General features: G+C 42.5%; 1 protein-coding gene and 1 long non-coding RNA gene across 3 annotated transcripts in view; both read left to right on the forward strand.

Annotated features, from left to right (window-relative positions):
• LOC106587336 (rab11 family-interacting protein 4A) overlaps positions 1 to 18,600 on the forward strand; it is a 41,268-nt gene extending 22,668 nt beyond the window's left edge. Inside the window, exons 2-14 of one of the 2 annotated variants that reach the window (XM_014175665.3) lie at positions 770 to 1,011; positions 1,300 to 1,485; positions 3,002 to 3,136; positions 5,771 to 5,806; positions 8,437 to 8,536; positions 8,860 to 8,963; positions 9,105 to 9,245; positions 9,896 to 9,977; positions 11,352 to 11,489; positions 11,796 to 11,954; positions 13,199 to 13,285; positions 13,854 to 13,997; positions 14,345 to 18,600. In XM_014175665.3, coding sequence (XP_014031140.1) covers positions 770 to 1,011; positions 1,300 to 1,485; positions 3,002 to 3,136; positions 5,771 to 5,806; positions 8,437 to 8,536; positions 8,860 to 8,963; positions 9,105 to 9,245; positions 9,896 to 9,977; positions 11,352 to 11,489; positions 11,796 to 11,954; positions 13,199 to 13,285; positions 13,854 to 13,997; positions 14,345 to 14,464 — 1,674 coding nt within the window. In that variant the 3' untranslated portion in view covers positions 14,465 to 18,600. The remainder of the gene's footprint in view (positions 1 to 769; positions 1,012 to 1,299; positions 1,486 to 3,001; positions 3,137 to 5,770; positions 5,807 to 8,436; positions 8,537 to 8,859; positions 8,964 to 9,104; positions 9,246 to 9,895; positions 9,978 to 11,351; positions 11,490 to 11,795; positions 11,955 to 13,198; positions 13,286 to 13,853; positions 13,998 to 14,344) is intronic. The other variant, XM_082965468.1, reaches the window with a different exon arrangement.
• A 315-nt stretch (positions 18,601 to 18,915) lies between these two features.
• Positions 18,916 to 24,183, forward strand: LOC145864334 (uncharacterized). The gene is made up of 3 exons (XR_014382898.1): positions 18,916 to 19,165; positions 20,014 to 20,331; positions 23,353 to 24,183. It is a non-coding gene; the product is annotated as an uncharacterized LOC145864334 (long non-coding RNA).
• Positions 24,184 to 27,098: the final 2,915 nt, after the last annotated feature.

Genomic DNA, 27,098 nt, shown 5'->3' on the forward strand with positions numbered 1-27,098 from the left:
ATTAGCTCCTATCTGATATCTTAGCACCTTGTTTATCTAGCCAGCATAGTAGCTAATATATCTAGCTAGATAACACCACAGATGAAATGGTTATTTTTCAAAATATTTGCTAAAAGGTCACATAGCTATCTACTTAGCTTATTGCGTGCATAACTAAACTAATATTTGCAACAGGAGTTTGATTTTGGTCAGTGTGTCAATTCATCCATTTCAGCGCTTTGTTATGTATAGGGACTATCGGCTAAGCCGATAGAGAAGGGCCGATAGACTAGAAAAGGCCAATATTGGTCCGATATATCGACTCGGCTGATTATCGGTCAATAGCCTCCATGACCTCCTGTGACCCCCCCACAAGCCTGATTTAAATCCCTTTAGTGTTTTACTTAACACCTTGTATGAGTTAAGACCTCATTTGAGCACTTGTTCTAGCACTTGGATTTTAGGTCTGAGCTCACTGTTCACTGATAACCAACATGTAATGACCTTTGCTGAAACTCTAAAAACGTGTCTATCATTGTTAGACGCTATCAATATTTTGACTGAAAGTCAGAGTACTATTTGCATAGTCCTGTAGATCTGTTGACTGTACAAAGATGAGTGTGTGTGTGTGTACCCCCCTGCTTACCTCTCCCCCTCTGTATGTAAATGTTAAAGTATTTTGTCTGTAATGTATTTTTCGTTATTTGTTTCGGACCCCAGTAAGACTAGCTGGCGCCATTGGTGTCGGCTAATGGCGATCCTAATAAATCAAATCTCTCTCGCTCTACAGCGTGGTGACAAAGCCCTTGCACATCCGGTCATCATGTGTACGCGGGTGTCCTTTAACCCCGAGCCTGGGTGCCATCTATTCCCAGAAGAAGAGGAGGAAGGAAAGGTGGAGGGCAGAGAGAGGGCAGAGTTAGACATGGACAGTGCTGTGGAGAGCAACCCGGGATCAGATGTCTCTGAAGGGGAGAGGAGCGGAGGAGACAAGGAGGATGGACCTGGGGGACTTTTCTTTCCTGGAGACAAGTGAGTACCTCTTTTAGTTGTTAATCTTTGTGTGGTGTTGAACATATGGTGTCTTCATAAGTGAACTCTCTTTATTAAAAAACTGTAGAGATTAGACTTGTTAATGTACATGTAATGTAACTCATCTACCTCATGTGAAATATATCATTTGCAATCTTATAAAAAAAATCTGCACTGTCAGAATCTGAATGGTCACCCTTAAAATTGAAAAATGAATGTATTTTTTCATTACGACACTTTAAACTTATTGAATGTTACTTCCTGAAAGTCTACTTCCTGTTTTTGCAGGTGCAGTCAGCTAAACCCATCAGTGACTTCAGACCTGTCGACACGTTCCTCTGCCTCTCTGAACGAGGAGCAGTTTGAGGACTACGGAGAGGGAGAGGACGTGGACTACACTCCCAGCAGCCCCTGCCCCGAAGACGAGACGCGTACCAACGGCTACTCTGACCTAGGCTCCTCTGTACCCTCCAGGTAGGGGGGGCCCTGACAGACTAATACACAGACACACTATTACATAGAGTATCATTATTACAACATCCACAGAAAGTTGGGGAACACCATATGCAACGACAAATACAAACGTATACGTGACCAAAACTGTGAGAAATGATATGAGACAGAAACACAAACACGAAGATGATTCATTACCTGTCAAACATCATGTGACCCAGAAAGGCAAACTGATAAACTAGAGAAATCTGCATAACACTGTGCAACAAAAATATGACAAATACATGCACAGCATCACCCAACCCAGAAATACAAACACACAGAGCTAAGAGTTTGAAGGATTTCAGATCCCTGTGGTGATGACTTACTGTACCCCACAGAGCATAATGTTATATTTTCACAAAACACCCACTGTCAAGTCTCATACCCCCTGTCCTATAAGTCTGTTACCCTCTTAATCTCCCAGTGTGTGTGTGTGTGTGTGTGTGTGTGTGTGTGTGTGTGTGTGTGTGTGTGTGTGTGTGTTTGTATGTGTGCATGTTAATATGAATGTGTAACCACTTCAGGCTGCTTCTCTCCTCTCTCAGAGCTTCTCTTACCAAACTCATTCGTTTTTACTCTTGACTGGAACTGAGTATGATGGTGTCCCAATGTACCCTATTACCTACATATTGCACTACTTTTGAACAGAGACCTATTGGCCCTGGTCAAAAGTAGTGCACCATAAAGGGAATAGGGTGCCATTGGAGACGTAGCCTATATGGCCCCCAGGGCCTCTCTTGATTAATATTCATCTATAGAGCTGTTTTGAAGGAGGATTTACTCCCAACATTATTCAGCTTTCTTGGTACTGCTCCGAATATCAAGTACCTAAACTCATTACTATGGACTTTTCTTTTGTTTGTCCTACTTCTAAGTTGAGTTTAGATTAGTGCTTTATGATATTTGTAGACCCAGACAGCAGCGTGGGGGGTGAATACAGTGAACTGTGTGTTTGCACGTGCATGTAATGTGTTTTGTGTGTGTGGTCAGGCGGGCGGGCGGGGATGGGTGTAGTGTGAATACAATGTACTGTGTGTTTGCACGTGCATGTAATGTGTTTGTGTGTCTACTGTATTTGTATTTATGATGATCCCAGTAATTCCTGCTAAGGCAGATGCTACTCTTCCTGGGGTACAGAAAAATTAAGGCAGTTATACACAATTAACATTTACATTACATTACACAACAGATTTCACAACACATTAAGTGTATTCACTCGTGCCACTACTCTACTACCACATATGTACAACACAAAATCCATGTGTATGTTAGTGTATAGTGCGTTTGTTATCGTGTGTGTATATGTGTGTGCCTGTGCCTGTTTTTTATCTGATTTTACTGCTTACTGTGTGTGTGTGTGTGTGTGTGTGTGTGTGTGTGTGTGTGTGTGTGTGTGTGTGTGTGTGTGTGTGTGTGTGTGTGTGTGTGTGTGTGTGTGTGTGTGTGTGTGTGTGTATTCTGTCTCTAACGCTTTTATCTTTATCTGTGTGTGTAGTGCTGGCCAGACCCCCAGGAAGACACGCCACCTGTACAACAATGAGATGATGGACGTGTACTGTTCCCAGTGCTGTAAGAAGGTCAACCTACTCAACGACCTGGAGGCCAGGCTGAAGAACCTCAAAGCCAACAGGTAACACAGGATAGGACACCCACCGACACCATTACACATACGGGCCTAGAGCCCGGCTGACTGACTGGATCTAGAACTGACGCAGGAGTTTTTTCATGTCAGATCACGTGGACAGTTAAACTCCTGGCTCTGAGAATGAGATGTGTTTTCACAGAAAATGAAGCTGGTCATTATTTCAGGGAAATGACACACTTCTATTGTCCACTATGTTTACCCTGACTGACTATTGTACTGTAGGTAAGATAGGTTAGATAATACTGTCATAGTGACCTGCTGTTTATTTTGGTGATGTCACAAAGGGCTTAAACGTCTTGTCCACGCCCATACACGCATACACGCACACACACGCACACACACACACGCACACATACACAACTTGTTACGTAAATCCCCAAATGTCAGAATGGGTGGCCACCATTCATCAACCCACATCATCAGCGTGTGTACAGCGAGAGGTGTAGGCGGTCTATTTTCAGACATGTTATCCTTTGTGATCTTTATGGATTTAATCCCTTCCTCTGTAATCAAACAGACACACACACACACACTGCTTTGATGGACACACACTGACTGAGACTCACATCTCACATAGAACTTACTTATATAGACTTGCGCTCTCTTGTACACAGACACACAGACACATACACACACACACACACACCTGCAGTCCTATTATATGTAAGCTATAGCAGTAGTGGCCCTAGGCTGGATAACTCGGTAATGAATGTAATGAAGTGGTGAGGACTCTGGAATCGTTTTGTCTTCCCTTCAACTGCTGCTCTGTCTCTGCTGACTCTGCAGTTCTTCTGTCTGAAAAGATTATTCTCTACTAAGATGAATACCTGGGCTTACAGTAATTAGTCAGACCCCTACCTTCTGCAGGAGAGCAAGTAAAGACAGGGGGAGTAGTAAAGGGAGGAGAGGGAGAGAGGATGGGGAGGGGAAAGGGGGAATGGGAGTGGGAGAGAGAAAGTGAGAAGGGAGAGAGAAAGGAGGGAGGTTAGAGAACGTGGGATGATAAATAGTTGAATGGGCATGCAGAGAAGGAAAAAGCGACAAAGAGAGGGATTGTAGGAGAAGGATAAATTAAAGCAAAGATGGATGATGCAGAGTCGCTGAGAGTGAAGTGTTGCTGGCAGAGCGATGGAAAACTTCACAAGATCAATCCTTGAAGGAGGGACAGGAGGAGACAGAAAAAGAGGGATGGAGAGATGGATGATTGAAGACGTCTTGTCAGCATGCAGTCAGTCTGGGGAGATGCTTGAAATTGCATAAATGTGTGTGTGTGTGTGTGTGTGTGTGTGTGTGTGTGTGTGTGTGTGTGTGTGTGTGTGTGTGTGTGTGTGTGTGTGTGTGTGTGTGTGTGTGTGTGTGTGTGTGTGTGTGTGTGTGTGTGTGTGTGTGTGTGTGTGTGTGCGTGCGCACGTGCATTTGTGTGTGTGCATACTCTTACACCTGTGTGTGTGAGAGAGATTTCTCGCTTTGATTTAATGGTGAAGCAGACACAAAGCTTTGAGACATAACTATTGCTGAGCCCGCAAAACTACTGTTCCTATAGGCATCCTCAGGGAACATTATTTCATTAACATTGACATCCCCTTCATGCCCTACTCTCTGGTTGTGTCGTAAATGGCACCCTTTTCCCTTTATAGGGCTCTACTATTGACCAGGGTCTATAGGGCTCTACTATTGACCAGGGTCTATAGGGCTCTACTATTGACCAGGGTCTGTAGGGCTCTACTATTGACCAGGGTCTATAGGGCTCTACTATTGACCAGGGTCTATAGGGCTCTACTATTGACCAGGGTCTATAGGGCTCTACTATTGACCAGGGTCTATAGGGCTCTACTATTGACCAGGGTCTATAGGGCTCTACTATTGACCAGGGTCTGTAGGGCTCTACTATTGACCAGGGTCTATAGGGCTCTACTATTGACCAGGGTCTATAGGGCTCTACTATTGACCAGGGTCTATAGGGCTCTACTATTGACCAGGGTCTATAGGGCTCTACTATTGACCAGGGTCTATAGGGCTCTACTATTGACCAGGGTCTATAGGGCTCTACTATTTCCCAGGGTCTATAGGGCTCTACTATTGACCAGGGTCTATAGGGCTCTACTATTGACCAGGGTCTATAGGGCTCTACTATTGACCAGGGTCTATAGGGCTCTACTATTGACCAGGGTCTATAGGGCTCTACTATTGACCAGGGTCTATAGGGCTCAACTATTGACCAGGGTCTATAGGGCTCTACTATTGACCAGGGTCTATAGGGCTCTACTATTGCCCAGGGTCTGTAGGGCTCTACTATTGACCAGGGTCTATAGGGCTCTACTATTGCCCAGGGTCTGTAGGGCTCTACTATTGACCAGGGTCTATAGGGCTCTACTATTGCCCAGGGTCTGTAGGGCTCTGGTCAAAAGTAGTGCACTATAAAGGGAACTTGGTGCCATTTGGAACACACACTTTTTCTCCTCTTGTACAAATACTGATTAACAATACTACCTTAATACCAATCAAACAGCAATTAACTTTTCTACCTATAATTCATTGTTATAACTAATAAACAAATATATCCATGACATCTGACAAGGGTAAGACTAACTGGGATGTTTTCTGATTCTTTTTCTCCAGCCCCAATAGGAAAATCTCCAGCACAGCCTTTGGCAGGTCGGTCACATCTCCATATGTTTGTGTGGTTACTGTGTTTGTTTTTGTATGTTGGCCATTTCCTTGTTGATCCTGTCCGTTAGTCATGTGATCATTATGTTAGCCAGTGTTAGCCACTATCTAAGTAATTCTTCCTAAGTAATACGGTAATGGTTTTAGTATACTGAACCTATCTACCTCTTCTGTGTTCACTTTACTACTACAGTTACAACTGTGTACAGATATTAATTTGACCAGTTTCTCACAGCAGGGAAATAAACCTGCAGCAACGGGAAATATGGGCAAATGAAGGAAATTGATGAACAGGGTGATCAAATTAAGATGCTTGTTTGTACTGTACACATAGACGCAAGGGCACTGTGTTCAACATACAAGTGTACCTGTATACAATGCAGTGGAGGCATTATTATAGATTATTTTACAATACACATACCAACGACAACATCACACAACATCAACTACATCACACCTGCCCAGACCCACATGCTGACACCCCCATCGCAAGCGCCCGCATCACTCTCCACCATATGGCCTCAAACTGCACCATCTTGTTTCTCTCCATTGCCCACACACTTTCAACATTTAGATAATAAAGCATTCAAGTTTTCCATTGTGTTAACAATGGAGGATTGGTTGATTTTCAAGGTTTTGTATAGCTTGCCTATCATATGAATATCCTTTCATTGTGGTCAGTGTCTAGGGCTTTTTCCTACTTCCCTCCTCTAGCCTGTGAATTAAACTGACAAGAGAGATTTGGCCTGCCAGCACTGATCTATGTGTATAGTGTTTTCCCCAACCTCTACTCTTTTCCTTTCTCTTGTCCTCTACTCTCTCCTCTCTACTCTTTTCCTTTCTCTTGTCCTCTACTCTCTCAACCTCTACTCTTTTCCTTTCTCTTGTCCTCTACTCTCTCCTCTCTACTCTTTTCCTTTCTCTTGTCCTCTACTCTCTCCTCTCTACTCTTTTCCTTTCTCTTGTCCTCTACTCTCTCCTCTCTACTCTTTTCCTTTCTCTTGTCCTCTACTCTCTCCTCTCTACTCTTTTCCTTTCTCTTGTCCTCTACTCTCTCCTCTCTACTCTTTTCCTTTCTCTTCTCCTCTACTCTCTCCTCTCTACTCTTTTCCTTTCTCTTGTCCTCTACTCTCTCCTCTCTTATACTCTCTCCTCTTCTCTACTCTCTCCCTCTCTTCTACTCTCTCCCTCTCTTCTACTCTCTCCCTCTCTTCTACTCTCTCCCTCTCTTCTACTCTCTCCCTCTTCTACTCTCTCCCTCTCTTCTACTCTCTCCTCTCTTCTACTCTCTCCTTCTCTTCTACTCTCTCCCTCTCTTCTACTCTCTCCCTCTCTTCTACTCTCTCCCTCTCTTCTACTCTCTCCCTCTCTTCTACTCTCTCCTCTCCTCTACTCTCTCCCTCTCTTCTACTCTCTCCCTCTTCTACTCTCTCCCTCCTTCTACTCTCTTCCTCTCTTCTACTCTCTCCCTCTCTTCTACTCCTCTCCATCTTCTACTCTCTTCCTCCACCCTACTCTCTCCTCTCTTCTACTCTCTCCCTCTCTTCTACTCTCTCCCTATCTTCTACTATCTTCTCTCTTCTACTCTCTGGCTCTCTTCTACTCTCTCCCTCTCTTCTACTCTCTCCTCTCTCTACTCTCTTGTCTCTCTCTACTCTCTCCCTCTCTTCTACTCTCTCCTTCTCTTCTACTCTCCTCTCTCCCACTCTTCTACTCTCTTCCTATCTTCTACTCTCACCCGCTCTTCTCGCTCTCCCTCTCTACTACTCTCTCCCTTTCTACTCTCTACTCTACTCTCCTCTACTCTCTCCCTCTCTACTTTCTCCTCTCTTCTACTCTACCCCTCCTCCTCTCTCCCTTTCCTTTCCTCTCTACCTCTCCTCCTCGCCTCTCTCCCTTTCCTCCCTACCTCTCCTCTCTTTTCTCCTTTTCCTTTCCTTTCCACCTCTCCTCCTCTCCCCTCTCTCTTTCCTTCCCTACTCTCTACTTCTCCTCCTCTCCTCCCCTACTCTTTTCCTCCCTTTCTCCTCCTCCTCTTATTGATGAATATACTCTGTAATGGAGGCTGGTGTGAAGGCATTCCATTAGTTAGAGTGGGGCCAGCTGTTGTGGCGGCAGTTTGAATGTCACGGGGGGGTGTGTGTGTGGTGTGTGTGTGTGTGTGTGTGTGTGTGTGTGTGTGTGTGTGGTGTGTGTGTGTGTGTGTGTGTGTGTGTGTGTGTGTGTGTGTGTGTGTGTGTGTGTGTGTGTGTGTGTGTGTGTGTGTGTGTGTGTGCGTGCGTGCGTGCGTACATATGGGCATGCATGCCTGTGTGTCTTTGTAGTGTAATAGTGTGTGATGTGTGTGTCTGCACTCCATGCAATATGATCAGCTCCCCCACTGGCACAGCCTTTTTGCTTATAGTCCCTTTTACATCCTATCCTGCAGCATTCTCTCTGCAAGAGTGGACACACAGTGGCATTATGGTTCAGCAGTAAAGCTCAGATTGATGCCCTATGGGGTGAAGCTAAAAAAGGATAGCTCTAGGACTACCACAGTTGGGAGAGATTTTATTGTTTTTTTCTTCAAGTCTTGTATAACAGCCTCTTCCTCTCTCTTCCTCTCTCTCTGTCTGCAGGCAGCTCCTCCACACCAGTAACTTCAGCAGCAGCAACGGCAGCACAGAGGACCTGTTCCGAGACAGCATCGACTCCTGTGACATCGACATCACTGAGAAGGTACCGTAGAGATACATTGTGTTCTGTTTAATTCTATGGAAGGGACCGCCATTTATTGTGTCTGTCTCTGTCTGTGACCGTTCCACTGCCTGCACTCCATTCTATTAAGGTGAAAATTGATAGGATACCAATTGTGAAATTGATTGCATTGGCTGCTACTGTCAAGCTGTGTTCTGCTGTGAATCAAGATGAATGGCTCTGGCAGAGCTTGTTGCTGATTGTGCTGGCTGAAGTAAGGACATTGGATGAACGCATGATATAACATCTCTTAACCTCTCGCTCTCTCTCCCCCCCTCCTCTCTCTGTCTCTCTCCCACACACAGGTGAGTTACCTAGAGAAGAAGGTAGCAGAGTTGGAGAATGACACGCTGATGAACGGAGATCTCAAGTCTAAGCTGAAGCAGGAGAACACACAGCTGGTTCACAGGTAGGAGGTTTACACACACACACATTCATGCCCACCCACCCATGTGTGTGAGCATGTTTTTGCATATCTCATTTATGCTTATGTTTGTTTATGTGTGTGTGTGCATGCTTGTGTGTGTGCGTGTGTGTGTGTCGCTCACAGGGTCCACGAGTTGGAGGAGCAGTTGAAGGACCAGGAGGCGCGGGCGGAGCAGAACACAGAGGAGGAGCAGAGACGACACCGTGAGGCCTACAGCAAGATGGAGAGAGACAAGAACACTGAGCTAGAGCTGCTACACAACCGGTAACACACACACAAACACACTTACTTCAATCATTTATACACTGCATCGTAGATACTTATATTTACATCTATGCGTGTACACAAAGGTGCTATCTAGAACCTAAAAGGGTTCTTTGGCTGTCCCCATAGCATAACCCTTTGAAAAAAACATTTTGGGTTCCAGGTAAAACCCTTTTGGGTTCCATGTAGAATTATTTCCACACAGGGTTTTACATGGAACCCAAAAGGTTTCTACCTGAAACCTAAAAGGGTTCTTTGGCTGTCCCCATAGCATAACCCTTTGAAAAAACATTTGGGGTTCCAGGTAAAACCCTTTTGGGTTCCATGTAGAATTATTTCCACACAGGGTTTTACATGGAACCCAAAAGGGTTCTACCTGAAACCTAAAAGGGTTTTACCTGGAATCAAAAAGGGTTCTCCTATGGGGACAGCCAAAGAACCCTTTTGGAAGCCTTTCTTCTAAGAGTGTAGTCCATAGAGCTAGGTAGATAGCATAGATTAGGCCTTGAGCTAGATACCAAATCCAGACCTTGAGCTCTGCCGTCCTGCTAATTTCCACTTCTCTTTGTTAGTGGCCTTGTTTTGAATAACCCTGACATATGTTAAACATGATGAGTTATCATAATGTGTTTCCTCTTCTTCCCCTACAGAGTCCAACAGCTAGAGGAGGAGAACGGGGATATATCGGTGAACATGTGCAGACTGAAGTCTCAGACAGAGAAACTGGACGAGGTATGTGCGTGCTTGCTTACATATCATCCTCAGAGACACAGTAGGCTCCAGTACTACTATCTCTACACAGACAGAGACCTCGATAACTGGTTACAAAAACATCAACACCCACCCATCAACAGCACGTGACCAATTGCCACAGTCACACACACACACACACACACACACACACACACACACACACACACACACACACACACACACACACACACACACACACACACACACACACGTTTGGAGGTGTGAAGGCTACAGCTGGGCTCATATCAACACCTCTATTTCCAGCCTGCCTGGTGAAAACATGCAAGGCAGTTGGCATGATCATTTGATTGTGTGATTGTGTGAACTCCTGACAGAGAGTCACACTAACTAACTAATTGCTATGCTATACACGTCAGGTTTCCTGACGACTCAAACTGAATTATTTCACTACATACTTCAGTCTGAGACTGCCATCGTTGAAGTCGTCTGTGGTGACGTCAAAATGAGGGGTGTTGTACAAAACAAAGTCATCAGCAATTTGATTGTATCAAAGCCAATGACGGATTTTCAAACCGCCGCTTTACCCACGTCTATTCTGTCTCTGGCCCAACCCATTGGTTTCTGGAACCAATCAGAGTGGCTAGAATGTTGTTCCATTCTAACAATCGTCGGGGAGGGACTCAGATCCAGAATCATTGCGGAGAAGAAACTAATGTCAGTGGGCGTGACATAGCGTTTGGAGGGAGAAATTCGTTTGGGTAGCCAGGCAACATTTCATTGCCAGCTGTAGAGAATATTTTTATGAATAGCTGTTTTTGCAGTATTTGCACTATGCATAGAGTACTGTAAATTCATGATAATGATAGTTAATTTTAAGGTATGTGTCTTTAATGTTTCTTCTTACAGGACTATTCACTGTGCATTATTAGACTGACTGTGTTCTTGATTACCGCATACATCCTAACAACCTAATGCCTTATTCATACTGTGGGACCTTTATTGTGTGAACACCATGTGACTTTTATTTTGATGAGCTACTCTGGAGGTTGGGGGTAGAGCAGAGGTTATTGGGTAATCAGGGGTCAGTTTTGAGATTGAGTGACTCCACCCTCTCTAGCTTGTTGTATTATTTTGCCTCTCCCTAAGTTATTGTACTTGGCTTATAGGGCCGCCCCAAACTGCACTGTGCTGGCTTGGGGCTTTTCTATTCACATTGTCCTTCCCAGCACGGTTCCAGCAACTATAGTGGATGTGTAACCAGTCCAGCCCAGAACAGATTGCCTTGGCTTTGGCCTGTAATGTGAATCAGGCATACGTTTGAAAACGATCCATGCTTCATTCTGTGTGCATGATCACATGTATTTGAATGTGTCTATATGTGTGTGTTGTCAGGAGAAGCAGCGTATGACATACAAGCTGGAGGACACCAGTCTGAGGCTGAAGGATGAGATGGACCTCTACAGGAAGATGATGGACAAGCTGAGGCAGAACAGACACGAGTTCCAGAAGGAGAGGGAGGCCATGCAGGAGGTGGGAGGAGGGATAACACACACACAGGGACACACGCGCACACCCACACAAACACACACACACACACATGCGTGTACACACACTTATACACACTTTTACATGTAGTGTGAAACGAAAGCTCATGATGCCTCTCCCACTCCTCTGAACTCTCTAGTAGCTGAATGTTTGTATAGAATACGTTTGCACATAAACCAGTCTGCCCACTGCATCAGACTGGTCTACGTGGCTATCCCAGGTACTCTTTATACTAAACAGTCTTCACGACAGCTACCACATATCGTCCCTGGTTGTGTCCCTCTCCTGCAGTTGATTGAGGACCTTCGTCGGGAGCTGGAGCACCTGCAGCTGTTCAAGCTGGAGACAGAGAAGCCTGGCCGTGGCCGCAGCTCCTCCTCTGGGCTGACGGAGTTCAACGCCAAGACCAGAGAAATGGAGCTGGAGCACGAGGTCAAGAGACTCAAACAGGTGAGCTTGAGAGCTAGTGGCTGATGCTAACTCTATATGAATGCATTGTTACTTCCTCTTTTGGGGTATTTGCTAAGATTTAATTGGGCAAGACACTTAAGCAGGCGGGGCTCAAAAACAATCATTTACAGTGTTTTTTTTTTTTTACACACGTCCCCCCTCAATTCCACCTCTTAGTATACTGTATGTGTTTGTATATGCCACCACTATATACTGGTGTGCGAGTTAACAGTGTTTCGAGTGATAGTCTAATGCTGTGAGTACAGTCTCAATATAGAGAGTGGCATACACTAGTAATATCTATCTACAGTGTGTCTTATCTACTGTCGGTGTTGTCCTTTCGACTTCTAGATAGTGTGCCATTTCTAGGCAGTGAAAACCATTGATATCTGTCTGTCAAGGGCAGTGAAATTACATTGTTATTGTTCCCCATCCTTGTTAGGAGCATCGGACCTAGTATAAACATGAGATAAGAGATAAGAGAAGATGAAAGTGTTTCTAAGATGTCCTCTCAGACAAGGCAGACGTTATGATACTAAACCACAAAGCCTTGAGGCAAACGCAGGCAAGAGGCTCTAATGCTCTAATGCTGAGACATACAGTGTTGCGGTATCTTCATGTGTAAAGATTTGATATTCTACTGTAGGCATCTTTCTTGCCTTCGGTCAGTACACACTGTCAAACTGACAGTAACGCTAGGAGAGTAATCACAGTGCCTCGCCTCGCCTTGCCTGCAGCTTTCATCTGGATCTGTCTTGCTCTCTCTCTCTCTCTCGCTCTCTTTTTTTTCTCTCTCTCACACTAGCCTGGTTGCCGTCTCTGCTCAGCTGTTACATTTGGCAAATGACAAGAGTGGCAAGGGGTGGAATGTTAGCTAAAAAGACTGGTACCCAGACTATTTTCTGCAGTCACAGGCTTTGATTAGAAACCTGTGACTACAAGGCTGGAAGACAAACATTACTTCTGTCTCTAATTGGTGTCAGGCAGATATGTGATGCCCTTTTTCTCTTTTCTCAACACTTTTAGATGAAATGGTGTTTATCTGAAACTCCTTATTTAAAACACTCATAGGTTACTATTTATAATCTGTTATTTTATAATAGTACTGTTTCATATTTGAGAAAGGGTTCAAAAGAGAATGCAGATCAGCTAGCTGATGTGATAGTATTCCAAACAGGGATGAATGAGTCTCTTCCCTCTCATGTCTCCCTGTGCTCCTCTTTGCTCCTCCTCTGTGTGTCCAGCGGTTTGTCTCACAGGACTTTCCTCTGACCTCTGACCTCCGCCACCTTGTAGTATCCGCTGGGGCACGCCTCCGTCACGGTCAGATGGTAAACAAACCCACTGTTGTTTCTTGTGAGCTTTAACCTTTGACCCCTCCCATTAACCACAGCTAATATCACCACCATACAGCGCCTATAGAGCTTCACCCCGTCGACACAGGGCACAGTTTGTGCCATAACACCGTAATAAACATAATAACCCGTGTCCTGTCCTGTAGGTGTTACTGTAGATGTAGTGTTCTGTGTCGGCTGCTGTTGAAATCGAGAGATGGTTTGTCGTGGGTGTAGTTGTGTGAGGCTTCAGTAGTCTAATCTAACAGGCCTTGCCTACTGACACAGTATGGATGAAGTGGGGCGCTTGGAGAATTGAGATGAATCTCATCAAGCTGTGGACCCCCTCTAAACCCATCACTCTAAACCCATCGCTGTGGACCCCCTCTAAACCCATCGCTTCAGTCTGCCAAATCAAACTATGACACTCATCGCTCTCTCTCTCGCTCTCTCTTTCCTTCCCTCCTCTCTCCCTCTACTTCCCCCTCCCTCTTCTCTCTCTCAAACTCCCACCCTCCCCTCTTTGTCCCTTCCTCCCTCCTTCACTCCCCACACCACCCAACAGGAGAACCTGAAACTGAGGGAACAAAACGACGACCTGAATGGTCAGATCCTCAGTCTGAGTCTGTATGAGGCTAAGAACCTGTTCGCCACCCAGACCAAGGCCCAGTCGCTGGCTGCCGAGATAGACAACGCCTCACGAGACGACGTGAGTTTTTCATTCATAATGCTAATCATTTGATGATTTGATCATTTCGGAGTAACCCTGCAAGAGTAACCCCATTGATTAAGGTCATAGTACACATGGCATTTAGACAGTAGGCATGTATGTGATCAGGTTCTTAGGCATGCAGTAGGTTACATTACTATCATAAAATAGTGTATTGCTGGTGTAACCGTTCTGATTGTACGGGGGACCACGCTTGTCTGATGAGTAACCTTGCCTAAGACCTGAAGAGTTGCATTCTGCATGACATCAGGGTTAGCTGGTATAACCAGATAATGGCACCACCATATCTGATGGTAACATAACATTAATTTGATATTTCTCCACAGTTGATGGAGGCCCTCAAGGAGCAGGAGGAGATCAACTTCCGTTTGCGGCAGTACATGGACAAGATCATTTTGTCTATCCTGGACCACAACCCCTCCATCTTGGAGATCAAGACCAACTAGAAACCCCCAACTAGAAACCCACTACTAGAACCCCCTCCGGGAATGGGGAAAGGGAAAGGAAGACTAGCCATGCTGGGGCCTGGGACAGCTGGACATCATTGCCCCCTGCTGCCCCAGGAGTGAAACTGTGAACTTGGGAGTATTCATTAGGCACAAAACAGAAGAAAACAGACAAATTGGGAGGTACTACCTGGACTTGTCCAATTAGAAAAACTAGTTTTTGTGTTCCGTTGCTAAACGTTTTGCTACGGTGTGGTCTACTGAATATACAACTGGAGCTATAGGGGATTTTCTGTGTTGACTTCTAAAGTTTTGGTACTTCACCATCATACTGTTCTATTCTGTGACTCATCAACAGATGTTGGTATCTCCCTCATGTCTCCTTCATGCACTTTCTTCTTTGTTCTCTATTTTTTTCTCACAGCCTCATCTTTAGTCTTAAACACAATCGAGATGAATTATTACTGGGAAAAATAATTATACTGGGCAGGTGCTTTGAATATGTAGGGCATTACTGGTTGTTGAACACTGGATATACGTACTCTAGTGGTGTGTATAGAAACAATGTGAACACAAACCTATTGCTCTTCAACAGCGTGTGTTGTAGCCATAGGGGAAGACAGGAACAGAGAGAGACTGGCAGATAGACAAACAGAGATCTTTAGCTTCCAGACAACCCTATCCCCACTGTTTCCTTAAAGTTGATCTGTGTTTGATCGCTGAAGATCGGTATGTGGGCAGAGGCATGTTGATGAAGAAAGTAAAGCAGCACGTGTTTCTGTGCGTAAGAAGAGTGACAGAAAGAGATGAAAGGAGGGAGAGAAGGCGAGAGAAAGTATTGTACAAGCATCTCCATGTCAAAAGATATTGGCTTTGACTCAAGAAGATATCAGTCATGTGAAGTGATAATGAGAGGCAGCAGAACTTGGTGTGATGGAATGCTTTCAGGAGGATGGAATGGCTTAGTGAAGTCAAAGAAGGAACAGGTGAAGTGTATCGGTCGGTACAGTACAGGGGAAGATAAGAGAAGAATGCCTTCCTAGGGAACTCTGAGATGACGGTACAGTGTGATCTGTGTAGAGTAAGACTGTATGATAAATCCATATAGTAAATTCTTAACTCACACAGTGAGTTGTTAATTGGCTGGTTGAGAATTTCCGGATGCCAATTCCTCTTAATCATCATTATTTTCTACTCAGACTTTTTGTGGTAAGTCTGTCTAAATAAATTGGTTAGACCTGGGATATCTGCTATGAAGAATGTCCCATTGCATAGAGCTGCTATAGCTACCCACATAAAAAAAATACTATAGTATTCACTGTAGTGTTTTGTTGACTTTTTTTCTGACTTACGGAGTCCGCAAAAACACTGCAGTGAATACTGTAGTATTTATTGTAGTATTTACTGTAGTATTCTGTATTATACTGTAGTATTTATTGTAGTATTTACTGTGGTATACTGTATTATACTGTAGTATTTACAGTTAACTATAGTATAAATACTGTAACAATCGAAAACTGTAGTATATACTATAGTAATAATGTATTGTTTTTGTGGAATGTAGTATTTACTGTAGGGTTTTTGCAGACATTACTGTAGTATTTACGACATTGTTTTAGTTTTATTATCTTTGACATAGAAATGGAGGCTTTCTCCTTCAGGAAACCTACTGGAGAAAAACAAAAAGAGCAGATTTTCCATAACCTGTAGGTAGGACTGGGGTCTAAACAGATTGTTCAGAGCTTCTGCTCTTTTCTATAACCTGTAGAGAACACAATACATGGTCTATACTTGGCATGTCGTTTTCTGACTTGTGGGTGGCGCAAATTGCGATATGGGGGATGGGGAATGGGCAGGGTATATGCAGTTAAGATACTGTAGTATTTACAACAGTATTTTTTTGTGGCTAATACTATAGTATTTACTATAGTTTCTACAGTATACTATAACATTCTATAGTAAGTACTACTGTACACATGATCAAGGAATACTACAGTGTGTAGTATAGTATACTACAGTTTACTATAGAATTCTATAGTAGGTACTTTATTATTTTATAGTATACTGTAGTATTTTTTTATGTGGGTATTAGCCCATTAGCCTATATGCTTTATATTTATATGTCGGACACTGCCACTCCACTCTCCCTATATCCACACTGAACTAGAGACAAACCCTGCCAGCATACATGGCTGTCAAGTCAACAGCATAACAATGTACAAGCACACGAATGTAACCCTATGGATGTGAATGTACAGAATGCTTAATGCATTCTGCATAGAGATAGATGCAGTATTTATCTCTATGTTATTCCACATCTCAATGTGTTTTATGAATTTCCTCTGGGTGTTAAGCCATGTCAGTGTGGCTCATTGAATCATCCCTATCATCTCTATATAAGATACTGTAGTATACTGCAGTATATTCATCAGAAGGTCACTTACTGTAGACTAGAATTTGGTACTAATAAGACTGGAATAGCAATCATACTGGGTTTATATAGAGTATATGGGTAGTGTTTGCCCATTGGCTAGTATACTGTAAATATCATCAATGTCTCACGTAGCTAACATTCTCTCTGTTAAAACCTAATGGGTTTTTGTGTACAAATCTACATTTTGTTGAGACAGTTTTCAAATGTCATACAGTAGGCCTTTGCTGTACTACTGTATTCGAGAGGACGTTCATAGGCAAAGGGGATAAACTGCTGTAAATTAAATTGCTCTAAACGTATGTTTTGCTTCCTTGCACAAAAAGATGTTGTTTTTTCTTATTTTTGCATGTTTTCACCTTTTCTGGTATTCGTGCCTTTAAAACACTTATCTATTTTTCTTTTTCTTAATATAGTTATGTTGTTTAGACAACTTAATAATGAATATTTTTACTGTTGCTTTAAAAAAAAAAATGTCTGAAAGTTGTTCATGACTTGTAAATGTTGTACAGAGATACTTTAGTTAGGATTTGTATTGTGCCACTCACCACACTTTTACAGATGAGACCACAAAAATACTATTTTATACAGTTCTATCAGGAAATGGCCAGGTAATCAACTCTAGTTTATAAAACTGTTACAGCACAAGTTTATTTTTTATTTTTTTTCTCCCCAATTGTGTGATATCCAGTTGGTAGTTACAGTCTTGTCCCATTGCTGTAACTCCTGTACGGACTCGGGAGAGGTGAAGGTTGACAGCCAGTCCTCCAAAAAACGACCCTGCCAAGCCGCACTGCTTCTTGACACAGTGCTCGCTTAACCCGGAAGCCAACCGCACCAATGTGTTTCAGGAAACACGGTACAACTGGCGACTGGGATGGAACCCGGGTCTGTAGTGATGCCTCAAGCACTGCGATGCAGTGCCTTAGACTGTTGCGCCACTCGGGAGGCACAGCACAAGGTTTTTTATTTAAAAACAGATGAGCATTGGGGGAATATTTCGTTTTTTTCTGTTTCTGCGGTAACCTATCTATGAATGCGGTGTCCATTGCTTTTCAGATCGCTTTGGTTTCTGCATCCTTTCAAAGTATGTTGATATGGTTTCCCCCTGTCTTCCTATACACTAAATAAACTGGTGAGCAATATTACTTTTCTCTATACCAAGCTAGCACAACAAGGTTTACTTCTACAACCTTGATAGATTCACTTCACACAAATTGAAATGAAATTGAGATACATTGAGAAATGTCTTCAAATTGAGCGTTGACCTCATCCTCATGTAGAAGCCCTCCTATCGTTTGAGGAGATGTTGACCAATGGCATCCCATTTCAGACAGTACAACAGCCAATCACCTGTTGAGCACTGTCACAAAGTTTCACTTGCAACATTTTAAATAAACTCAAACGTGTGAAAGATGTAGTCTCCTATTCTTCAAGATAGTGAGAGGTTGGATTTTAATGTGCACAAGGTGTGGCATTGTGGCAATAAGAATGGCTTGGGCTTGTGATATCTTGTTATTTTCTGTTACCTTGTTTCTGTTGTCCTAATTCTCTACCACATACCATTATTACTCATACATTGAAGCACTGTACTGTATGTGGCTGTAAGTAGGCTACTACTTATGATATGAGGTCTTATCTGCAATTGTGATGTACAAACAACTTTAAGCTGTAAATAAAGAGATTTTCCCTGGCATGATTACAACCTGATGAATGCTAATTTCATAAATGAAAATGTCAACTTCTTACAGTATGATCAAAGGAATACTCTGTCCTGTTTTTGGAATAATAATGTTTGCCATTGATTCAAACACTCCAAATGCAGAAAAACAGGTTTGCTACAATTGATAAAATGTGGTCCTAATGTGAGATTTCCTGTATAGACAACTCTCTAGCTGCAGTGTGCCTGATGTGGATCTTCTATCTATGCTGACCTAAATCTCACAGCCCTGAGATTTAATTTGTGGGACCCAGAGAATTCTCAAAGAGCTAGAAATGATCTAGATCAGTGTACTTCAACACATACATTAAACCCCTGATTCATACTGTGTCAATTGATTCAAGATTATGATGGTGGAATGGGGCACTAAAACCTTTATTATATGCATGTTTCAATAAGTTGTTCTACAGAGAATGAATAGGGTTGGACTGAAGGAAAAAAACGAATCAGTACAAAATAATAAACCAAGCAGTAAACCACGTGGATGTCAAAACAGAGGCGACTCCACCATGTGCCTGATGTCATACACTGCATTCGAATCCCACGGGAGGTAAGTGTACGAGGAATTGGTTAATTAGCTAGCAATTTACCTTACCTTGATTTTCTTTTTATAATTGCCCTTTCTGAAACCCAAGTTTATGTAGTTAAATTGAGCTATTGAGTTTACATGAAAGGGGAAAAAATTATATGTTAATTGATGCTGGAATAAAGTGAGCTTGCAAGCTAACAAGCGACGTTCGCTAACTATCGAGCAATCAATATATTAGCAACCGGAAGACTGTTAATTTAGTAACGTATGCAGTATTTTGTCAAATGTAGCCTATTGCTATAATCCATGTTGTCGGTTTAATTATTAGTGAAGGAGGACTTGCCTCGTCAAAATGTGTGGCAGCAAGGTGATATCGATAGAGAGATAGTGCAAGCTTTCTCTATAACGGCTGGGATTTTGTAGAATGACGCTGTTAACAAAAATGAAGTTATCTTTAGTTTTTATTATTGAAATTTGAATTTTATCATATTCGAAGTAAGTAAATGTTCAACGGCCGACGCCAATCAATCCTTTTTTTTTGGAGGGAGATGACATTACAGTGACAACTTCCACAGCACATACTACTTGAATGTGTTGCTATCTATAGGCTTGATCACTGTTTGATGACCATTTTCCTTTTGCAAACGTTATTAGTAGTGCTTGACTTGGACCGAAATGGGTTCCGGTACTGTTTTATATTTAGGTGCTCCACAATACTTTTAAACATATATTCTATAAGAGGTACAGGAGCTCAAACAGTAGAACATTTGAGGTGCAGGTACTCGGCTCTGGCGATCTCCTGCCCAAGTCAAGCGCTGCTTGTTAGCTGATATGACAACATTTCTCTGTGTTCATGCTTTTCTCTGCAGGCCTACAGTAAACTCTTGAGGGAGACCTGTGACAGTGGACGATGCCCCAGACAACGAGTAACCCCCCGGGCTTGTGCATTGGTGCCAAAACCATTCCAGAGAGAAAGCAGATATATTCATGCAATGGTATACTGGACCCTGCTCCAGGGTCTAGGTACAAGCAGGCCTATCCTTTCAGGTATAGGTGGAAATGGAGGAAGAAGTCAAAAAAAAAAAAAACGCCGCCATTGCCACCAGCCCCACCTCTGCCACCATATGAGGAAGAAAACTGGGAGGAGGAGATTGTCTCAAAGATTCCTTATGGATTTGCTCCATATGGTAAGGAGGGGGAGAGATACAGTGGGGTTTGGAATTATTGCACCCCTTGATAAAAATGAGCAAAAAATACGGTTTAAAATAAAAAACACAAATACTGAGCTATATTGTATGAAAATATTATTTTATACTAATACAATTGCTCAGAGAATGGGGTGATAGGGGTCAAAATTATTGTATCCGCAGCAACCTCCCTTTTTGAGGATAAGGAAACTGAGCATTTTTCTAAAATGGTTTATGAGATTGGAGAACACATTGGGAGGGAACTTAGACCATTCCTCTATACAGAACATTTCCAGATATTTCATATCCTTTGTCTGTGCTTATGGACTTCCCTCTTCCATTCACACCACATGTTTTCAATGAGGTTCAAGTCCAGAGACTGATCTGGCCATTGCAAATTATGATTCTGTGGTCAATTAACCATGGATTTTGATGTGTGCTTGAAGTTATTGTCTTGCTGGAAGATCCATTTGCTGGCAAGTTTCAGCCTCCTGGCAGAGGCAACCAGGTTTTTGGCTAAAATGTCATGATATTTGGTACAAGATCCCCCAGGACCAGTGAAAGCAAAATAGTCCCATAACATCAAAGATCCACCACCATTATTTTACAGTAGGGATGAGGTATTTTTTGCATATACATTCTTCTTTCTATGGCCAAACCCACCACTGTTGTGCATTTCCTCATTTGTCTGTTTATATAGTACATCAAGGACTACCGTCTAGGACAGTGGTCACCAACCGGTCGATCCCGATCTCCAAGGAATTCCTAATCGATCGCCTTGCGTTCCTGTATTTTAAAAAATTAAAATTAGTTTCAGGCTGTTTGTAGTAGGTGCACTTAATTCAGGTACCCTGTGTGCCGGGAAGTCGACGTATTCCCATTTTTAACCATTTCATGTGTTTTGAAGGTACAAACTCTGCCTACCCAGCGACCCCTATCAAGTGCACATATATTGGCCTACAGCAGGCCAATCAGAACTCAGATCACCGTGCAGTTTCCATGAGACCACAGAGAAGCGTTTCTTTCTGGTTCTGAAGAGAAAAATAAAATACTGTCTGGGGAGGTTCTCTTCTGCACAACTAATCCAGTAAATGTGGAGGAGGATTTAAAATGCGGTGTTGCCTTGTTAACGTCCAAAAGCAGAAGTTCCGTCTTATTTGTAGCACTGGTGCTCCTAACTTCAAAAAGTAAGGAGAACCAGACTAATGGCTGTCCTATCATTCTTTATTGTCATCAGTTGTTACCTTGATGTAGAACGCATCACTTGAGAGTGGGAAAGACATTACAATTTAAAAAAATATATATACTTTTAATAACTGTATTCAAAAGTGCAACAGCAAACCTATTTACATAGGTCATTTTGTTTTGGACTAACAAATGTAATGTTCAAAACAGAATTTGTTGTATTCAACAGTGCGATAGCAAACATGTATTGGTGACTTGACATTACCTGTATTGTATTTAAGTGTAAATAAAAATGTAATCTCCAGCTCAGTTAGCTCTGCCTGTGACCAGCTTTCTGTCACATACCGCAGCCTGGTAACTAAACGTAGCTATGATTTTGCTGCAGATCTTTCCTCGACGTATTTTACCCAGCAATTGATGTGCTTTTGGCTGAAGTTGTGTTTTAGCAACGACTCGTGTTTTATTTTGCTACAGGGTCCAGCAACCTCGTCTTCCCTGCTTTCATTACTCCACACTTTCGTCAGTACTCACAAAACGCGCTTCTCCCTATCCACTCGCACTACAGAGTGTATCGATAAGCTCACATTGTTATTATTAGCGGCTTGTCTTTTTTTCAAATCGAGTAATATTTAACGTTCTCTGGTCATACGAGTAACAACATGAATTGGTGGATGAGGCAGAAAGAATGAAGTGAGACTCGAGTTTTGCCATCGGCTGAAAACCGGTAATATGCAGGTACCATCAATCCAGTAAAATATATTTTTATTAAGCTAATTATTTCAATTTATGCTCACTCAGCGGTGCTGTGCATAACAAGTAATACAACAAATGATCTAATATTACCAGTGTGATCATATACCTCAAGTTTTGAAACATAATACAATTGTCTGAGAATTACAACATTGTAATGCCATTGGCAGGGCAATTCAAGCATAGCCAATATGCTGTGATAATGTATTGGGCTATAGCCTACTGCACAAACCTCCATAGGTTAATGTAGCATAGGCTTACGTTTAAGTCATGTTTTAAAAAAAAATCAATTATCAATAATATCTGAGCAGTAGATCTCGGCCTGCATTTTGACTCAAAGTGATCTCAGCTCTGAAAAGGTTAGTGACCACTGGTCTAGGACAAGTTAGACTCAAATATTGGACACTATACTGTATGTAATTTACTGCATTACTCCCAGGTCAATAACAATGTATCCATATTACTAGACAATTGGTAGTGCAAGGAAGGGACCATTATTTATTTCAGACCGAATATCAAGTCTTGTCTTGTTCTCTTGGTTTGTATAGAAATGTTGACACATTAAAGTTTTGGCAGCACTAACAGTGCAACTTTTTATTTATATATATATATATATATAATATAATATAATTTCTCTACTCAGGACTTTTTCATGTAGAGTGGTACTCAGTGATACCAAACTGGAGAACACATTTTGCTGAAACAGGTGCTAGAGGACTTCTTCAGTAAGACATGTTTTGTTTGTTTCCTATTTTGCTATATCTTGAACTACTGAAGATTTTCAATGGGCTGCTCACTACTGAACATTTAGATATAAATGCTTTTCTGCTTTTCTGCCATGCTGAATAGGGAATAATGTCCGCTCTAACACAACACATATCTGCAGCATTCAGAGTGTTGCTCCTCCAGAACATGACCCAGGACTGTGTTCAGTAGTGAGAAAATGTTTTTGAGCTGAATGAAACTGGGAGGGAATACCTCAATGAGAACACAGATTTCCGTTTCAGTATGTTTTTGCTACAGTTTGCCCAACTGAACACGAGCCAGAATTGCCATGAACCTGGAACCTTCTGTTTGTCTTTTCAGGCCCAGAGGATGTGGATAGAGTGGCCCTACAGGGGTTGACCCTGAACCAGACCCCCTGTCCTTCCCACCCCCAGACAGCAACCGACTACAGCCCTGCCACCCACCACCAAGCCCCCGTCAAATGGGTCCGCCACATCATCCGTATTGTGGAGGAGCAGTTTGTCGACGCAGAGGCTTGAGGTCCGGTGTGTCCCGATAGCAAACAAAAAAAGTGTAACTGTTTAATCGTAAGCTCTTAGGAATGATTTTAGTTGGTTTCTCAGGTGTTTAAGTTCTACTTGTTCCTTGGTTTGTTGTTAATGAATTAGGATGTCGTATTTGTAGCCTAGGTGACAGTTGGGTTACATGTTAACACTTCATGATTTTTTTTGTGAATAATTTCAATAGATGTCTAGTCTAACTCTCTTAACTAAAAGAGAGATTGTAGTTTTTATCTTTAAATACTTTTGTTTTAAAAACAATCAACTGGTATAGGCCCATGTGTTCAAGTGTCGCTCTCCCTTTAAAATCTAATTTGTTAAAATGGAGAGGGCACAGTGCAATAATAAGTATGTTTGGATGTATTCTCAAATGGACTTACCTGATTGGACTGATTCTGAGCCCATGGAGAGCAAGAGGTCAGGTTGCCATGACTACAGCACCTTGTAAGACACAACCCACTGGGCACAGATGTCAATTCAACGTCTATTCCAAGTTGGTTCAATGTAATTTCATTGAAATGGTGTGGAAATAATGTTGATTCAACCAGTGTGCGCCCAGTGGGAATGAAATTCAGCTTTTGAGATCCAAGATATCTTTAATGCAAATAAACCATGCATTTTAACAACAAAACTCTACACTGATGCTTCATTCCCACTGTTTTTCTTGTAGTGGTAGTAGTTCAGAAGAGAGAATTGTAGCATTAGATGCCCACTAGGTGGCAGTGTTGGTTAAATATTACATTCACCTCCATTGCGCTGAATTCTTTCCATGCAGCTCTGGGTTTATATAGTGGGTTCATTCAGTTCATAGGCCCCGTTCAAATACAAAAAAAATGCATCCATCCTTCCTTTCTGCCTTTCTTGAAAGTAATCACAGATCTGAATTGGTGAAAACAAGAAGGAGCTAACCTTGCTGTGGGCCCGGTTTCCCTAAACCATCTTAACCTTAAGTTCATCGTTAGTACCTTCGTAGGAGCATTGTTAAATCTCTGAGCTGTTCACCAAAACTATTTGTTATTAACGTTGAACTTGAAAATGCTTGTAATCTTAACGCCTGCCTTAGACCACTCATAAAACACTTAAATGTATTGTTGGTGTGTAGCCCAAACTGTTCGGACGCTACAGAAGTTGGCTGTACCGACTTCAGACGAGTCCCAATACGCTTGTGGGGGTCGTAGAGCAAAACGAAGAACACCATCGTGTTCGTGAGAGTCATCGTTCCACAGAGGGATCATAATAGTTTTGTAGGCCAAACCGTTCAGACACTACAGACGGGATATTCGGGATGTCCCATGGCCTGACACACGGCTCTAGCTCTGCCACCTTTCACCGCAGATGTGGACGTCGGCGGATGTGGTGGATTGAGACGTATCCAATGCAACAAAAAAAACATATCCCTAGTTTAAACTGACAGATTCTGATGGGGATGTTGTTATTATGCTAATTAGACTAACGTGCGCAACGATGTGACAAATCGGTGTATTTTTTTTGCCTGTTTATTGGGTAAGCTTTAGAATAAGCCGCCTCAATATTGCAGCCGTAGTTGGTAATATCTCTAGGAGCTGAGCCGTCGTCAGCATTGTGAAATAATTATAATGTTCAGTTAAGATTTTAATGGAGAAAAGCTGATCCGAGAGCAGGGCTCCCTTTCGATCCAATCAGTAACGATGCATGCGCCAACGACGCACTTAGAGAACGTTCTCTCTGCGTGGTGTTTTTTTACATCTTCGGCCGTTTTGTAAGAAAGATGCATCGTTAAAACACTTCTAAGCCTAAATGATATTGCTATCATGGAAACCGGGTCCAGACCTATCCAATTTCTAATAAATCTGTCTTTTACCTCAAGGAAACAAGGAAGGAAGGACGCATTTCTAAAGTATGAGTACAAGGGCCAATTCACTTGCCAATTAACATGACTTTCCCTAGTATCATTCACAAAGACAGTTTTTTGGATGAGCTAAAAATTCAATTATTTATTGTAACCAATCTGATTCATGTAATCTAACATGACTTAGTGGCATGCTTTGTCCTCAGATACTAGGTGTTAGAAGATAAAGGGATGATAAAATGCTTTGAAATTCTCTGCTCTGTGCCAGTAGCTGCTGTAGGTGAATTTAAAAGGAGTCTCCTCCGTCTTTTTAAAGTGAATTATTTAAGATTGGATCAATCGCCATCAAAGCAGACCACTTGCGTTTTGATGTGCTTCTATAATCATCTGTGAGAACTTTGTTGCTCCAAGTGCAGTGTCAGACAGTCAGTGTGGGATGCTGCACAGAAGGCCAGTTCTCACTGGTGATTGTCTTCTTTCAAGAGAACAACATCTCTCTTGTCATGATTGTGAATGGGGATATTCAACAGGCTATATCTCCAACTGCTATATAAAAAGCAAAGTGTAAAAGGTTTTCAATACCCTATGGGAATATAGCTTTAAAGGAGTTAAGCATGAAAATGACATTTTCCCCTGGTAGGCTCAATCCAGGTCTGTGCAAGCACCCCCATAGACTAGATGGTAGATGGATGCTTGCTGTGCGTTGTATTAACAGCACTGAATGCATTGTTGAGACCCATGTCTATTGTCAGATGTCAGCTCCAATTATGTGGAAGAATGATTAATACCCCTTTTCCCAGAAGACATATACCACATTTTACATTATGAAGGCGTTTCCAATGGTGGGTGGTTGATCAACCCTAGCCACAGATCTAGGATCAGTTTAACCTTCCAAATCCTTTTCTTGACCATTATGACAGGAAAACACAAAACAGACCCCAGATCAGCTTCTAGTGACAACCTACTCCTACTCTTCTGGATCAGACTCCGGCAGATCCATATTTCTCCTCTGTGACTCAGCAGCCATTGCTTTGTGATCTCCATCCAAAGTGTCCAGTCATTTAGTCCGGTAATTAATCTGGTTATAACCACAGATCTAGGATTAGTTTACCCACCGCAAACCCAATCCATAACTAGTAGGAGTGGAAAACTTAAAGACCGAGATCAGTGACTAGGTAGGCACAACATAACCAGCACCAGCTCCACATCATTTCTACTGTGTGACTCAGCAGCCATAGCCGTGTGATCTCCCTGGTGGTTGATCAGGTATTAATAGCCACGTTTAGGCTGTAGCACAGAACAGGAAGAGGCTGTTGTTAGCTAGCTGCAACTAGAGCTGACCAGAACAGACCTACAGCAAACTGCTCCCTCTGTACGCTTATAGCTTAGACACACAACACCTCTGAACAAAATGGCGGCAGTCAATCTCTTTTGTGTTCACACAGCAAAGACCTTGAAGTCGTCAACCACTCAGCCTTGTTAAAATACTCCAAACCTGGAGGTGGCAGTAGCGTTGTTTGGCAATGCATGTTGGTGTGTGTTGCTTAGTTTATGGTCTAGATTCCAATGTTGGTTAGCTAGCTAGATTGTAGAAAGCCCTTGTTGATACTAGCCAGATGGACACAGCTAGATGACTACCTAGAAAGATGAAGAAACAACATAATTCACTCTCCATAATCCCATTTGAGTTGGCAAGAAAGGCATTTCACTGTGCATGT

The sequence above is a fragment of the Salmo salar genome, chromosome 02 (genome assembly GCF_965601325.2).
Source record: "Salmo salar chromosome 02, fSalSal1, whole genome shotgun sequence".
In the NCBI taxonomy this organism is placed as follows: Eukaryota; Metazoa; Chordata; class Actinopteri; order Salmoniformes; family Salmonidae; genus Salmo; species Salmo salar.